This window comes from Rhinolophus sinicus, linkage group LG16, assembly GCF_036562045.2.
Source record: "Rhinolophus sinicus isolate RSC01 linkage group LG16, ASM3656204v1, whole genome shotgun sequence".
In the NCBI taxonomy this organism is placed as follows: Eukaryota; Metazoa; Chordata; class Mammalia; order Chiroptera; family Rhinolophidae; genus Rhinolophus; species Rhinolophus sinicus.
Window position 1 is genome coordinate 19,949,385 of NC_133765.1, and position 17,228 is coordinate 19,966,612.

General features: G+C 50.3%; 1 protein-coding gene across 4 annotated transcripts in view; it reads right to left on the reverse strand.

Annotated features, from left to right (window-relative positions):
- OSBP2 (oxysterol binding protein 2) overlaps nucleotides 1-17,228 on the reverse strand; it is a 160,643-nt gene that overhangs the window by 68,380 nt on the left and 75,035 nt on the right. Inside the window, exon 1 of one of the 4 annotated variants that reach the window (XM_074321898.1) lies at nucleotides 15,422-16,118. The exons of 2 other annotated variants lie outside the window; for them this stretch is intronic. Coding sequence is in view for 1 of the 2 variants with exons in the window: in XM_019754294.2 (XP_019609853.2) it covers nucleotides 1,502-1,580 (79 nt within the window). In the remaining variant the exon portion in view is untranslated. Of the gene's footprint in view, nucleotides 1-1,501; nucleotides 1,663-15,421; nucleotides 16,119-17,228 lie in introns of those variants that run through there. One more of the 4 variants, XM_019754294.2, reaches the window with a different exon arrangement.

The following is a 17,228-nucleotide window of genomic DNA, read 5'->3' on the forward strand; positions in this document are numbered from 1 at the left end:
ACTATGAGCTTCCAGACAAAGGTGAGCATCCCTCCCCCAACCGGAAAGCAAGTGGATACCAGGCCCAAAGCTTCCTGTTAGCAGAAAATCTTTCTAGAGAATGGCAGTCAAGAAAATCATCAGGCAGGCCAACAGAAGAAAAACAATTTAACGTCTAACTGATGCATACTTGCTTTTCTTTTCCTTTTTTTTTTCTAACTCCAAAATTCACCCTCAAAATAAATCCATCCAAACTGGAAAGAGGAACGTCATTTACACCTTGCATAAAGAACATAACTGCATTAGAAATGATACTATAGCCAACATGAAAACTGAAAATTGAGACCAATCATGTAAAACCAGAAGACATACTTTGAACAAAATTCACTTGCAAGTTTCTTTAAAGGATTCTTAAGACAGAGCCATATTATCAGTTCCCCATGAAAGACGTTTCAAATGTTTATAATTACAAACACCCTAAGACTTCAGATGTTTTCAGGAGAATTTGCATGGTTAAACCTGACTCCAGCACTGAGGCTTGGAGTCTGCAATTTCAAAGATGCCTGCACTGGGCCAGGGCCTTACAAAACGATTAGAGTGACCAGTCAGTAGGCAAAGTTAATTACAAGGTTTATTACAGATCAGAGGGCATTAATTTCTAAAAGGAGCTGTTTCAAATAAATTAGTTAGTGGTAAGTGAAATTAACTGCCTCTATGTCTTCTAGGTCTACAGGGTCAAAGAATCCTAATATTTTCCCCAGTTTCAAATTATAATAGAAACACCGATTAAGGTAAACACAGCAAGTTTCACTCATGCAAAATCTCCAGTAATGAAGGTTTCAAGCCATCAGGAATTGCAAACAGGAGCTTAATTTGCTTTAACCATAAAACAGCTAAGGGTTTCCACTCAGTGCTGACAAAGGGCTCTTAGGCAATCGTGCCTGCACACCCTGATGGGGGCCACCATTCAGGACCACCATCCCTGGGGGCAGCATCCTCAGGACTGGCCATTGCTCAAACCCTGGTGGCCACTTACAGTGACCCTCCTGATCTGTCGCAGCTTGCTCAAAGGGCAAAGGGGCGGGGGTTAAGTCATGCACTGGGCACAGCCGACACTTCGGTGGCCCCCAGCACGAAGCCCTTGTGGGAAAAGCAACAATTCTGCCCAGGCTCCAGGGCCTGCGGGCCCCAAGCAGACGCTAGGGAAGGAGGGGTAGCTGGGTGGATTAAACACGGACCGCCGCTTCCCCCTTCTTGCCAGAAAGCTCTGGATTATATTTCGGCTCTTTTTTGCAGAGGTTAATCAGATGTACACGTCTCTAGCCGCAGCCCCCTCTCCAAAATGCCCCGCGAATCCGGAGCGCACGCCGGAGATGTACCGGGACAGGGGGTTCCCTGAGGTTCCCCGCGCCGCGAGGGAGTGACATCAGAGGCTCGCGTGGATTGATCATGCAGCAAGCCCGGCGCCGGGCGTGCGTGCGTGGGGACCCGGGCCTCCGGGCAGAAGGCTGGCAGCACTAACCCTTCTTAAATTTATTCAGGCAGCGGGAGCTGCAGAAGGAGCGCACGGAGGCCGTCTCCCAGCAGCCGCGTCCCTTCATCCCCGCGGCTGGGCGGCCTCCGAGCAGCCGGGCGCTACATGGCGCCGGGCCCGGGGACTCGCACAGACGCACGCACAGCTAGCTCGGCGGGCCGCCCGGCGGAGGCGGCGGGCGCTCGCGGGTCCTGGCGCCGCGTTACCACAATGCACCACTGCCGCCCGCCCGCCCGCCACCCGGTGCACGAGCCCGTTAACCCCGTCGGCGCCGCGGGAGCTGAGAGGAGCACGAGTCGCACCGCGGCAACCCCCTTTTCCTCCCCCGAGGGTGCAGCCTCCGCCCGCGTGTAGCCTGCTCTCCCGTGCGACCCCCGGGGCACTCGCAACCTCGGTGCCAGGCGGGCTCCCTATTTGAATGTCACATTCGAACGCGAAAATCCGAGCGAAAGTGCTGCCCCTCTGCAGCAGCAGGTTTGGAGTTGCTGTATTTCGAAGGGAAAGTTGCCTTTGAGAGCCGAGGGCCACGCGGTAAATAGAGATGGCTGGGTCCCTGACGGTGACTCCAGGAAATCCGGGTCACCTCTGATTCTGCTGCGGTGGCTGGTGGCTGGTGCACCTGTGTCCAGCCACCTGCAGCTACCTGTCCACTGTCCCTCAGGAAGGCAACAGGCGGGGCCCCAGGGAAGCGGGCTCCCTTGGCGCTGCTGCTACGGCGCTGCTGCCACAGAGCTGCAGGCATCTGGGGACAAACGTCAGTCTCTGCCCAGACCTCTCTGAACACAACTCGCCTGCCCAGCTGCTCCTTGGGATGTCTGATGGGCATCGCAAACCCAACTGTCCAAATCTGAGCTGTTGTGCCCTCGACCTTCACTAGTCCTCTCCACCTCAGCTAGCAGAAGTGCCGTCCTCCTACTTGATCCTGACAGAAACCTTGCTGTCATCCTTGACACTTTGGTCCCTAAGCCCCACCTCCAGTTGCTCAGCACATCCTGACAGCTCTACCCTTACAATACATCCAGGATCCCTCCCTTCTCCCTCCTCCCACCCCACTGCTGCTACCCAGGCCTAACACAGTGTCACCTCGCTGGACTGGTCCAGAGCCTCCTGCTTCCACCCTGCCCCCCGACCCCCACACACAGTCTATACTCAATACAACAGTTCCAGAGACTGTTCCATTGCATGTCAGACTCTGTCACTCTTCTCCTTTGCGGTCTCCAAGGCCCCATAAGCAAGTCTACCCTGTTTCCCTCCCTCCCTCTGCTCCCGCCACACTGACATCTTGGCTTCAACACAGTTGCTGCAATTAGTCCAAGCTGGGGACGGCCCCACTTACTGGTCTCAGCCCCCTCCTTACTCTGCGCTGTTTATGTCTTTCCCACTGGACTACAGACTCTGAACTCTGAGACTGGGTTTTAGTCATTGCTCCATCCCCAACAAAGCAACCCCCTCACTCCTCTTCACCCCCTGCAACACCACAGCCTCACAGGAGGCTCAGTCAACAGAATTTATCAAATGTAATTTACTGAAACCAAATCAATCAATTTTCACCAGTTTGAAGGTTTTCACATATACAACAAAGTTCCTGTGATAACATGTAATAGACTCAGAGAAGGTGGTGCTGGGTCAATACTTTCCTTCCGGGCCTTTGAAGCAATTGAGCAGCCCTTCCACCTAGAGAATTAATCCTTGTGTTCAACTCATTGTCCCAGGGCATATAAGGCATTTTAGCGACACTGGGCCTTGTTTTTTATTTGTTTGTTTATTTGAGATTCTGCTCACGTGAAATACTTAAAAATCTACAACCTAGTTTAACAGGCACCCAGAAGGTTGCCATTTTGTTCTTAGAGAAGAAAATATATTAGCTGGAAAGTCATAGTTGACCCAGCAGCGAGAAAGCCAAGAGACCGAGCGTATGATGACCAGTGGGTAATTCCAACCGTTCTGCTGGCTGCCTGGACCCCTGTACAACTTTCCCTCCCTTCAACATGCAGTTCAGGCTGAACCCCAGGCCCTCTCCTGCCGCCATTCATGCATCAAAGGTGATTTCCAAACAGCTCCCCAACACTCTAACTGTGACCTTTTAAAACCAAATGCACTAACTCTGTGACCTTTCTGAGGTCCACATACCCCAAATACCCTCTTCTGGCAACCCCGGAGGCAGCTGCAATCTTCTTTCTAAGCTATCTCTGACCCCACATCAAGACCAGCTAATTTAGTCACTTCAAAATCTTTGGTTTCCTCTCATGTCTGTGGTGACCACTTCCCTTGTCAGGTCCCACCTGGGAGCTGCTGCTGCAACAGCCTCCCTAGAAACCGGCCTCCCCACTTCCACTTGCTGCCAGAACACTGTTACTCAGACTGTTACATACTCAACTAAGATTCATATATATCATACATATCTGTGTGTGTGTTGGGGGGTGGGGGGTGGGTGTATCTGTTGTCCATCCCAGTTCTGGAGGCAACAGAGAAACAAGCCCTGGAAACTTGTGCAAGGCCCGGGGGCGGGGGTGGGGTGGGGGCACATGACAGTGTACTAGAAGAACCACAAGCATATCCATACCCTGCAGCCCAGTGTGAACGGTGGGAAAGGAGCACAAGGTTCTGTGTCCAATGTCATTTGTTGCAAAAACCTAGAAGCAACCTAAGAGTCTAACAGTAGGCGAATCTTTATTTCATTAACTTCACGGAATATCACAGAGCCACTCAGACTTATGTAGATGATGGCTCTCTAGAAATAAGAAACTGTGCTTAAAAACAAAATGCGGAGAGGGAAAAGGCAAATCATGCAATATAGTTATAATTGTGTGAAAACTATGTATGCATCTTTGAAAATGTTAAAATAATAGGATCAGAGGCAAATTTCCTTGAGTCTGGCTCCAGGAATGCCCTGGGCTTCTTTCTTTCCCAGGACCTAGTGTGCCTTGCTGTGGGTTCCTATTTACACGTCTATGTCCCACGCCAGACTGTGAACTCAGTGAGGGCAGAGACTGTGGTCTTTTCTCACTAATCTCAGCCTCCAGTGTGGCCCAGCATCTGGTAGGCACTCATTAAATGAATAAGTGTGGGAATAAACAGATCAATAAATTGATCAATGAATTGATTGATGAAAGCAACTTAACCACTCATAAGAAGACCTATTTGGCCCAGCCTACACACGCACACCACTTCCTTGCCTTCCTAAGCTTTCCATCCCTGTCCCCTTCCTGACCCATTTTGTGCACAACACCACGCAGCCCCTTCCCCTCTGAACCAGTGCCCTTGACCTGACCACACAGAGATAAGCACTGGCTGGGGAGTCCCGCAGCGCCAAGCTCTGATGGTGGTTTCCTGACCTGAGTTGGCCACAGCTCTCCATCACTGTGGGGATTAGTGACCTTTGGTTCCCCCTCTGAGCCTCAGGCTCATCACTAATGAGGGGTTTGGGTCCACAGAAGAGAGGCGCCGACCTTTTCCATGTTGTCTAATGAATCAACTTCTCCAAGTGTCTGTCTAGCATACAAGTTTCTTGTGAGGATTTCTTAAGAATGAAGCCCTTTAAAACAGCATTGTTCTAAAAATAGCCATGCATAGATGCAGAAAGCTATCATCATTAATAAGTGATTCTGCACCGAAGCCAAAGAATTAATTCGAGAGCAATTTATGATAATGTGCTGCTAGGCAATTAAAATAAACTTCTGAGGGGGTTTGGAATGCAGGAGGATGCACCATTCACGTCAGTCTGAAAAAAAAAAAGGCAAAAATGAGACAGATTTCATTAGGGGTGGTGCCCTAGGCCTGACTCAGCTGTTAGGGGGAGTTAGAGAGGTAGAAGCCATGTCTCTGAGAGCTGAGCCTGTGGGCTTTGCCCTGGAGGGAGCCAGGAGCTGCACTGCAACCCTGGACATGCTTTGGGAAGGGGTGGCTTGCCTGAGGACCGGGTTGCCTAGAATACCCGGCAAAGAATTGGGGTCAGGTCCCATCAGGCAGCTCTGAGGACGCTGGTGTCTTCTCAGTCCTTCGGCCTCCAGAAGTGGCTGGCCCAGCTGGCCCCATTCAATGGCTTAGATCTGTGGTTGACCAAAAGGCCTTTTGCTTGTTGAAGTCTAAATATTACTTTCACCAACAAATCCCTCAGGAACAAAGAGCTGGGATTCCCAAGGGATTACCATCCATTTGTCCAGTCTTCAAGTATTCCCGTTTTTTGGGTTTTGTTTTTTTTTTTTTTTAAAGAAAGTGACAACAAAAAGAATTGGAAATACAAATGTATTGCAGAATATTCCTCCATGGTTTTTTTGGTTATTAAAGAAGCACAAGTGAAAGCTGCCTTGAGGTAGGTCCCCTCTTAAGTACGTTAAAATGGTCAACAATGTATTCACACCTAATGCCAGTGAGAGAACAGTGAAGCACGCATGTTCACTCCTTGTGGGTGGCATGGAGTATCGTATGCTCACTCCATAAAGAGATAGTATGGCCCATCAAGGTACCCCAGTGCCGTTGCTGCTCTTAACTCAGCAGCCCGACTCCTGAGAATTTTCCCTCAGAAAATAATTCAAGAGAAGCAAAGACCTTTCAGTACGAAGACATTCATTGCACCATTATCTATAAGAATAGCACAAATGGGAGACTCAAATGCTCAACAATTGGAGGATGAGTCAACACAATAGAGGACATTGAGCCAGCGGACTATTATGCAGCCATTAAAACTATCATTATAAAGACAGGGAAACTGTTAGCTAGACTGTGGGGTGAAAAAGGCAGGGCATGAAGTGCCGTGTTTAATATGATGCCAAAGATGAGAAATGTAAGTGTATCTGCAGAGGGGGGAAGGGAAGGTAACGTGCAAACGTCAAAAACAGTTTTGTCAAGGTGTGGGATTATCGGGGAAGTTTCCTGTATTCCAAAACTCTCTGTTACTGTGAAGTCTTGCCCACAATGCCAACAACTGAACAAGGTACATTCAATCCACCGAATTATTGTTTGAAACCTTTTCCCAAGGGGACAAAGGAGGTTCAGAAGAGTCAGCTGGGAGTAGGTGTCTTGCTCAAGGGATGTGAGTCACAAGGCCTCAGGATGGCGGGGACACAGGCTGTTGGGTCACATCTCCAACGGGCCTGAGTTTCGATCTGTAACCTAATTGCTGGGTGGCTTGAAACAAGCGCAGGAGCCTCTCTGAGCCTCCCTTCCCTGATTCGCATCCAGACACGGTGCTGCCTCCCTCTTACAAGCTGAACTACGGCTCCAAAATTCATATGTTGAAGTCCAAACCTGCAGTACCTCAGAATGTGAGTGTATTTGGAGACGCGGCCTTTTCAGAGGTGATTAAGGTAAAATGAGCTCATATAGGTGGGCCCTAATCCAATATGACTGGCGTCCTTATAAGAAGAGGAGATTAGGGCACAGATTGAGGAGACAGTGAGAAGGCGGCCGTCAACACACCACGGAGAGAGGCCTCAGAAGAATCCAAAGCTGCTGACACCTTGATCTTGGACTTCTAGCCTCCAGAAGTGTGAGAAAATATACTTCGGTGGTTAAGACCACCCAGTCTGTGGTATTTTGTATAGCAGCTTAAGCAAACTAATACACTTCCCTTCGCAGAGCCATGATATAACATCCCCCGCACGGGCATGCACTCAAAAAACACCTGGGAAAAGTGAACCATATCAGAGACAGGGCACTGAACACCCGAAAAGCACTGTCCCAGACAAGCTCTGTGCTGGAACAATGGATCTCAATGTCCATCAATGAATCCATGTAACTGTGAAGTTCAGAACGGCTATGAGGCTTTGTCAAAGCTTCTCCTGTGATTCCTGTGGCAGTTGGGGTGAGGTTGAGTAGGATGGACTGATATATCTGGCAAAATTGAAGTTCAGTGAAGTTAGGGGGTTTTGTTCAAAGTCAAAGAGCAAGCACAGGACAGAGAAAGGTCAAGAACGCAGTATTTTATGCCTCCAAACTCCATTTTTCCCCACTACTCAAAAACAAACCTCTGACTGATAGATTTTACAACATAAATGTGTAGAAATTCCATACCACCACAGCCACCATAAACAGAATCAAAAGATAAGCAACAAAGGGAAAATACTTACAAAATATATAACTGACAAAGGAACAATAACCATAACTTAGAATGAGCTCCTACAAATCAAAATAAAAAATACAAATATCTAAACAGTAAAATGGCAATGGGTATAAATATATGAGTCACAAAATGCATATGATTGGTCAATAAACAGAGAGAAGTATACTCAGTCTCATTGGCAACAAGAGAAATGCAAAACAGAGCAAGGAAATGCCTTTCCATTCACCCATCAGAGTTAACAAAGAGTAAAAAGAATGATGGGGTAATCTCTGTTGACAATCCACACTGTTGGGAAGTATAAATTTATGCGTTCTTTTTAGCTGAAAATTTGATAGTGCCTGTTGATATTTATCACGGGCATGGCCTTGTGACCTAGCAATTCCACACCTAGGCATCCACGCTGTGGGAAAGCTACACACATGCTCAAAGATGCATATTGAAGAAGCTTCACTAGAGCACTGTCTGAAATAATAAAAAAATACAAAGAACCTAACTGTCCATCAATAGGGGAACGATTAAATGAATGATGATACACTACGAAAATCTATGTAGTAGTTATTTTTAAAATGAGAGGGGTCTATTTGTACTGACATGTAAAGATCTCCAAACTACATTGACAAGGGAAAAAGCAAGCTGCTTATCAATATGTACGATTTGACCTCATTTATATATATATAAGTGTGTGTGCATGGGGGTGTGTGTACTTACATGGCTTTGTAAATGCGTGGGGAGAGATCTGGGAAAGTACCGCTGTTGACAAACGGGTGTGTGTGTCTCTTGGGAGGGGAGTGAATGGAGGGAGGTGATGAAAGATGACTACATTTTATGTTATATATTTTAGAGTCATTTAAATGTTTTACAATCTTCTGTTTCTTAACTAAAGTAACCTCTCAACAAATCACAATTGGAAAGAAAGTGCCAGAATCAACTCCTGCTTCCGTTGAAACATCTGAGACCCTACAAAAGACTCTCTAATGGTAGAAGGTCAGGCATGAAGGGAGGTGCATACTGGGTGAGTTTGGAGGCAGGAGGCCCAGAAGTCACATCAGAGAAGCCACCACATCAGTGCACACAGACCAACCTGGCAGGCAGCAATCAGAGAGGGGCTGGATCATTTGGCGCACCCGTGGCACAATCCCCATGAGGCAGAGGAGCAGAGCCGTCCATGGTGACGGGCCCTGCAAAGAATGGATACAGCTGCAACCACGTGTGGGGGGCAGGAGGCTCAGGCCCCTGTCATCCGGCCAAGCTGCAGCCTCACCCCACCCTCAGCCACCAGGCTGCTGGCAGATGCTCACGGCCACGGACACCAGTGATCTTGAGAGTAAGGCCGTGGCTCAGGGATGAGGCCCAGGAGAGGCCACAATGCGGGCGTCCAGTCATCCACCTGCGTTCACCTCACCAGGCCTGTTCTGGGCTGCATGGTCCAGAGAGGCGTCCGGAGAGGTGCCAGAAAAGGAGAGGGGATGTTGTAGGCAAGTGTAGACAGAAGACAGGGAAGGCAGGAAGTTACAGATGTGCTGCTGCTCAGAAGAGCCATCCCTGAATGCACAAGCCCTGTCTGATGCCGTCCTTCGGGCCTTTACTACGTAGGCTTGAGTCACACCAACTGCCCCTCTTTGAAGCCCCCTACTTCCCGGTCCTGTTGCCACGCAACCATTGTCTTCCAACATCCTCTGTCCTCACTGCCAGGCAGGAGGCAGTGCTCACCGCCATGCCAATCTGGGCTCATGGGGATGGCATCCACGTCCATGGCTCATTGTCCTGTCTCCCTCCTGGTGTTTCCCCATCTGTGCCATCAGTATAGTCCTCTTCTCCAAGCTCCAGATCTCCACGGCCACCTGGATGTCCCCCACACTGAGCCCAAATGAGCCCAGCATCGCCCCTCTGCTCCCTCAGGGCAACCTTTCCCTCAAGACAATTCTGCCTTCAGGCACCAGGCTGGAGACCTGAGGGTCAGCTCCTGTGGTTTCTCCCTCTCCTTGGGCCCCTGCATGCAATGAGTCCCTAAGTCCTGATGACATTAAGTTCAAAATAGTTTGCAAATCCACACCCTCTTTTCCACCTGGGGACGAACCATCCCCTAGCTCATTTCAAAGGTCTTAGCTTCTACTTTTATCCCTTCTGATCCATCCTTCATGCCACCATAGGACAATTTACTGAAACTACCATCTGCTCCCTGTTATTTCCTTTCCATGGTTCCCTGATACCCACAGCAGCAAGTTCAAGTTCAAACTCCTTGGCAAACCACAGGCCACCAAGAGCTGAGCCTGTGGGCCTCAGTAACTGCCCACTCCCTATTCTTCATCTCCACCCACTGCTCCTCCCTCCCACGCCCTTTCTCACCTGGCCTGGGATCCTGCCTTTCTTTCCCTTGGCTGGCTCCTGTCCTGTCTTGACAATGGGGTATGGACCTTCCCTCCCCAGGGGAGCCTTACTTGACAGCTGCCACCTCAGAGAGCGGATGGAAGGCTACTCGGAGGAGGGACCTTCCTCAGAGGTCTCATCAAAGCCTTGCACATCCCTTGTTACACTCATTACACTGATTCGTAAAGATCTTGTCCATCTCCCTGCAAGTGGTCAGCACGTCGAGGGCCAGGACTGGGTCGTAGCCACGGTATTAGTTTCCTAGGGCTGCCACAAACTGGGTGGCTTCAAACAACAGAAGTTTATTCTCTCACAATTCTGGAGGCTAGAAGTTCACAATCGAGGTGTTGGTAGGGGCGTGCTCCCCACAAAAGCTGTAGGAAAGGATCCTTTCTTGATTCTTCCAGCTTCTGGTGGCCCCAGGTGCTCTCTGGCTTGTGGCAGCATACCTCTAATCCCTGCTTCCATCTTTCCATGGCCCTCCCCTGTATATCTGCATCTTCACATGACCTTCTCGTCTGTGTGTGTGTCCGAGCGCCCGCTTCTTATAAGGACACCAGTTGTATTGTATTAGGGACCATCCTCTCGACCTCATCTTAACTTGATTACATCTGCAAAGACCCTATTTCCAAATAAAGGTACATTCACAGGTATGGGTATTAGGACTACAGCATATCTTTTGGGGAGACACAATAGGACCCATAACACTCACTGGCGTTACTGATACCCAGCACTGAACCTGACCTGCAGCAAAGGCTCAGCTGATCCCTATGAATGAACGACTGAGCCAGTGCGCTCTGGGTCCAGGTGGTGTGGGGGGCTGGGGGAGTCCGAGGAGGAAGTCAGTTTGGAGGAGGCAGTTCTGCAGCTGGGTCTGGAGGATGTGGGAGAGGGAAGGGTCACGTCCGGACAGAAGGAGGGCCGCTGCATGGGAGAGGAGGAAGAGCCAGTCTGCATGAGGCCTTGCCTCTGTGTTTCGCAGTGCAGGGAGCTGGGCCAGCCTGCAGAGAGGCTTTCCAGGCCGGGCTGAGGCATCTGCCCTCAGGCTGGAGGGCAGGGGGCCAGGGAAGGTTGTCAGGAGAGCAATGACAAACGCAGAACCAGTGCTCCTGAAAGATGATTCTGTCTGAGACATACAGGGGCAAGTCTAAAAGGGGCCCACCCGAGGTCAAAGGATATTGCAAAAAGTCAGCTGATTATGAGGAACTGAACCACGGCTATGGCAGCACGGCCTGAGGGAAAGGACCAAATCCAGAGAAAATGAAGTAGGAAAACAGACAGGGCATGGCCTCATGGGGCAAGGAAAGTAAGGAAGTGAGGCCCACAGGGACTGGGCTTCAAGGCGAGAAACAGAGGATGGGGGCCAGGGAGGCAGCCTGGGGAGAGCGGCAGGCCTACGGGAGTGACAGGAGTGGAGACAGGGTTAGTTAGCCTCCTGACGTGCCGTTCAATTAAAAACGCAAGCTCCTGGGGACACTCATTAAGTAACCACCGAGGTGGAGCATGTGTACCGAGCAGCTATACGAGATCCACACGGTTCATAAATAATTCAAGTTTATGGGCAAGAAGCATGTCTTTTTATATCAATGTCTGGTTCCCAAGCTGTTAGCAAAGGCATTTTTGGAGAAAGGTCTCAAACCGAGGGAACTAAAAACTCAACTAAATAACCTTTAAATGACCTCATCACCCCAGGAAATGGAAATCAATGCAGTCTGCAAATGCAACCAGGTGCTTGCAGAGGCTAAATGGAGCTGCTTCCCCAGCAGGGGAGCCAGGGGCAGAGGGCGCTGCACACCTCGGAGGCATCTGGGATTGGATTTAGGGGAAGCCCTTTTTGACAGCGCCTCAAGCAACACCTCAGGGTCCTCAGAGAGGCACTTCTGGAGCAGTCCAATAGGAGGGGCTCTTGCCCGAGGGGGCACAGAATAACGACCCCACACACACACCACCACCATGGATGAATTATTCCCTTGCTGGGCCTCAGGCTGTTCTTATACTGAGAGGTAAGCCTCATTCATTTGCAAGGGCCCTTCCACCTTCCAGCTCTGCTTACAGCTATGGCTGCTGTCCCTGTGGCTGGATCACAAGCCCCATCCCTGGGTAAGGATGGGATGATCTGACAGGCCTGGAAGGGAGGGTGCTGTCACCTCAGTGTGAGGATGGAGCATGGGATTGGAAGCTTGCTGCTTTCTATGCCATCGGCTCATCTGTGAGGCTCTCTTTCCTCGTGCGGGAGAGGCAGCTGCCGCAGTCAGACCTTGGGCACCTGTGATCTAAACCCCTCTGAGCCTCAGTTTCCTCATTTGTGCCACAGGGATGATAATGGTTCTTATCTCACAGGGTTGTAGTGAGGACTGAGTTACTAGAGGAAAGCCTGGCCTGAAGTAAGCTCCCACCCAGTGTTAGCTGCTATGACCACGGGCATGTGGGCCATAAACAGAAATCACACATTGTTGGAGGAAAACCCAGTATCAGAAAGAGAACCTCAGGAGGGACAGTGGCAGCCTCTCCCTGCAACGGAACCTCTGCTGCCACAAATCCTTTCCTGGAAGGGGTTTCTCTGAACAGAGGCCGCTCATGGTCTTTGGCATTTAGGCTCTATTCCTTCTGGAGGGAACAGTCCCCTTGTCCTTTTGCCCAAGCGCCACTGCTGGCCAGCCAAGGTCCCTGCATGACAGCAGACCCAAGAACAGTCCCCACCTTGGGAATAACACTTGCAGCAGGACCAGGCTACCCCAAGGCAAACTACTGAGTCCTTTCACGGCCCTGATGGCTGTATAAACATGACTGTGCAAGGATATTTGTCTTAACATGCTTATATTCCTCTAAACACCAGTACTGATAAGACTACAGCAAGAGGTATTAAGAACACTGGGCAACTGCAATTCTGTGCTTAATTTGCATAGCAGGCAAATGTTACTTTCTCTATGTTACGAACGACAAAACTGAGGCCCCGAGAGACTAAGATGGTTACTAAGAGGAAAATGAGAATTTGAACTCAGGTCTTTCAATCTACAAATCTGAGCCTCTTTACACTTCCTTACACAACACAGCTGTTGCCACCTTCCCTAACACTATTCTACCAACAACCCAAGATCAATTGTTTTCATCAAAATAAAATTTGTTCTCTTGCTAAATATTTGTACTGTATCTTTATTTTCTGCCTTGGCCTTGGGAAATCCAGTCAGAAAGGTTCTGTTCCTATTTTTCATGCACATTTTATAATTGTGCATAGATGAAGGCTTGCATGTGAGGCAACCAAGTGCAGGACTTCTTAACAGAGACCGTGAGCTGGATCTAGGACTGAGCTGGATCACTCAGTCAATCCTCAAATGTTATCTTCCTCAGTTACACAGGAGAACTCGATCCCGTCTTAATTATTGAGGAGGCTTTAAGTTGCTCAGACAATAATAAAAGTAGGTAGCCTGGATGCATCACAGATGTGGAGCATGCTAAACACACACACACACACACACACACACACACACACACACACGGTGCCAAAAAATGTATATACATTTTAAGAAAAAAACTGTGTTAAAATTGTAACACTCAATATATACATATATACTGGTAACAAAAGACGAATACAAGTCATGTGCATACTTTTTTTGGCACCCCCGGTATGTGCCAAAAAAATCACCCTGTGTGTGTGTGTGTGTGTCTGTGTGTATCCATCCTAACTTGATCTAGTTATAAACTTTTGAGCTGTAAATGTATTTTCACAAACAACATGCAAAGCTCAAATACACTGTTTCCCAAAACAAAAGTCACGGCCTGCCGCTTGGCTGGCCTGCCATTATACATTTTGGACTTCACATTTTAATGAAACAAGTCAGTAAGCATGCCAAAGTACAGTTATGAGTCAGTCATCCTTCCAGACAAATACTCTCCAAAGAGATTTATTCCTCTGGCCAAAACACAAAGTGTTTACATGGTAGGTAAAAACTTACCCAAAACAAAATGCTTCTCTTGCCCACAATAAAACTGGTCAAGAATCAGATAAATCGAGTTTATATCAGAGGTATAGTTATTATACTTTCCCCTTATGACCTTTCATCTCTACAGAACACTGGCCAGAGACAAATGGTACCTGGGTACCGAGTGGTCTGCTTTAGGCAAGTACTGCTAGCACATTCTTGGCATGCATTTCCATCAGCACTGCAGCACCATTGCAGCTCACACTGACCCTAAACCCAGCACATTAGCTCACACATCTTTTCCATCTCTCTTTCATTTCATCAGCACTGTCAGGCCGATGAGCTGAGGAAGCTGCCCATCAGAGCCACTCCTGACGCACACAGCTTAGGCTAGACAGGCAGAAAACACAGACCCCCACCCTCCAGCATGAGCCTGTCAAAATTCAGCAGCTTCACTTACATCCATCAGGTTAGAACAGGCACCTCACATAGCTTGGATTCTAGCCCAGCTATACCTCTCCAGGGCTCTGGAGGGTGGTCTCTCCACCTCCACCCCTCTTCCTTGCAACCCCTCACCTCCCAACACACCAAAAGTCCCTTGTCGAGGAAGGAAAGCCCCCCAACAGCCTGCCCGTCAGGTTCTAGGAGTCAAGAGGTCTATCTGTCTGACCTTGCCAGGTGATGGAGATGGGAATCGAATGCTGGTGGGATCGAAGGCAGAGGTGACCCATCAAGTTTAAACACATCTCCCCCTTTAGCAGGTGGCTCAAGGCAGGGGGGAAGCTTTAAGGACCTAGGAAGCCCAAGGTTCCTCGGGCTGGGTAGTTGCCCAGCGTGACCCCAAACTGCTTACTCAGAGGCACAAGCTGGCTGGAGAAGGGCTTTTCCTGTGACAGGCACTACCGGAGTTTAAAATCCCCTTTGCGTGCTAGGAAAACACACACACACACACACACACACACACACACACACAAAAGCAAGGAATGCCTTCCCACTATCCACTCAAGAGCTCCTCTACCTGAGTCCAGCTCACTTACAACAGCCAAGTGCACTAAAGTGACCCTTGCTCCTGAAGCCATGGTCATGGCAGTTCAGGTGCCTAAGGAGACTGGAGGAAGGCAGGGAAAATGCTCTACCACTGGCTTGCAGCCCCAGTGAGGGCTCAAGCCTGCCTTCCCTGCTAAAAGATGGCTGGTCTCTGTCTGGGCTGAATTCCAATGGCTGGACTGCCTGGGGCCAGCCCCCTGTACAGAGAAGGGAAAGTATTGCCCCTGTGACACCAGTCCAGGCAAAGAGATATTCCCAGGGCCATGCAGTGGGCTGCAACTCGGGTGGGGAGGAGGCTATGCTGTGTGACTGTCCTTAGACTTCTGGCTAAGACCTGCCCTCTGTCCCAGGATTGGGGAAGTACCACAGCAAAGATCTGAGCCCTCAGCCCTGTAGGATGCTCAAGATGAAGACTGGAAGAAATTTACAATAGGAAAGGAACATTTAAAAGCCAAAGAGATCCCATTCCCAGGACCGGTCTGCCCCAACCCGGCTCCTCCTGCCCCAACTCACCCCAGGGACAGGCTCCCGGGTATGGAAGTGGGTCCGGCCGTGAGGCTGTGGGGACGCTTGCAGCTGCCGCCGCCGCCGCCTTCCCGCCGTTGCGCTCTCAGTCCATCTCGGTGCAGTGCCGGGTGCCACTGCCGCGCCAAGCCCGGGAGAAGAAGGGCGGTCCCCGGATTGGGTGTATGCTGCCCCGCGGCCCGGGGCCCGCCTCCCCGCCGCGGCCGCCCCTTCAGCACCGCGGACAGCGGCCAGCCCGCGCGCTCGGAGCGCAGCCAAGCCGAGAGGAGCCGTGCGCCCCCCTCCGCCCGCTGGTCCGTCAGCCTGAGCGTGGCAGGTGTGCCGCGCGCCGCGTCCTCATTCCTGCAGCCGGCTCCCCACCCACCCAAAGAGGCCTCCTCCGCCCCCCAAGACCCCGCTCCAAGAGCAAAGCGTGCCGCGAGCGGCCACTTGCCAGTCCCCGGAGGGCAAGACGCGCCTCCTTCAGCCCGGTCCCGAGCAGGGATCACAGCACTCTTCCCGCCCAGAGGGCTAGACAAAGACGACCTATCCGTGGCGGGACGCCGGCGGGCAGCGGAAAGCACAGCTCAGCCTCTTAAAATGCGTGATCATGGCCCGGAACCCGACCCGGCACTAAGGGCGCTATCGCGGCCCAATCAAGGCCAAAGAGGGTTGGCCCTTCGCCTGGGCCCTGGGAGGGAGGGGCCCTTGGGTGGCCCTTGGCCCAAGCCCTCATTTCTCCACTGTCCTATGCCCTGGGGTTGCAAGCAGTTAACCAGTTAGAGTCTGTCTCAGGAGCTAGGGGGAGGAGGGCTGTTGGGGTCCCATCCCCACCTGAAATTCAATTCCCTCCCCCACATCCTTAGTGACAGAGTGCCAATCAACTAACAGATGGGACTACTGGAGCCTGGTGACATCATGCAGAACCACTTCCATGTTTTTCCTTTCTGTTCAAATCCCTCCCACTTCTCCTCGCTTCCAGTCAGGAAAGTCCAGGCTGAGATGGGGTCTGGCTCTGACTTTGCTTCTGCCACAGACCAGAAACGTGACATGGGCCACTCTCACCTCTGCCCTCAGAGAGCTTCAGTTTCTCCTCTGGGAGGTTGGGGTGGGGTGGGCTGGGGCCCCCTCTGGTTCCAAGTCTGAGATAACTCAGCCTATCCATCAGGTGAGAGGGAAGACCACAGGCTGGCGGGTCACCCCAGGCCCTGGCCACTTCATGGCCTCCCTTAGACCTTTCTGAAGTCCAAGATGAGCAGACCCTCCCCTTCACTGGACCGAACTGGCAACTCCTGCCTAATTCTTTTTAAAGCAACCACAGCTTGAATGCCTCATTCATTCACATCCAAAGACATCTTCACTTTTACCATTTGGTTGAGTCCCCAGTTGAAAGGGGGACGACCAAATGGAATGAGTCCAAGTTGAGGTTACTAAATGCTGCCCGAGCAGGCAGGAGGCACTCTGCTCAAACACTCATGGGTCATGGCTGCTACACAGAGCGCAGAGCTGAAATATCCAGGAAGGGCCCGGTGGGAACAGGAGTGGGCAGTAGCAATTCAGGACACGTGGCAGGCAGGGGACAGAGGCTCCTTCAGTTTTTACATCAAGGAAAAAGAATCACAATCTACATGTGGTGCCTTAAAAAATAAACAAACCACTACCTCTACAGTCTTTTAACTTAACATTTTTTCCTCCTTTGAAAATTACTTCCAAGAGGGTTGTTGTTTTTGTTGTTTTGTTTTTTGTTTGTTTGCTTGTTTTTTGTAGCATACCATCAAAATGCAAAGACAAGAAACAAGTCAGGAGCCAGGAGCAC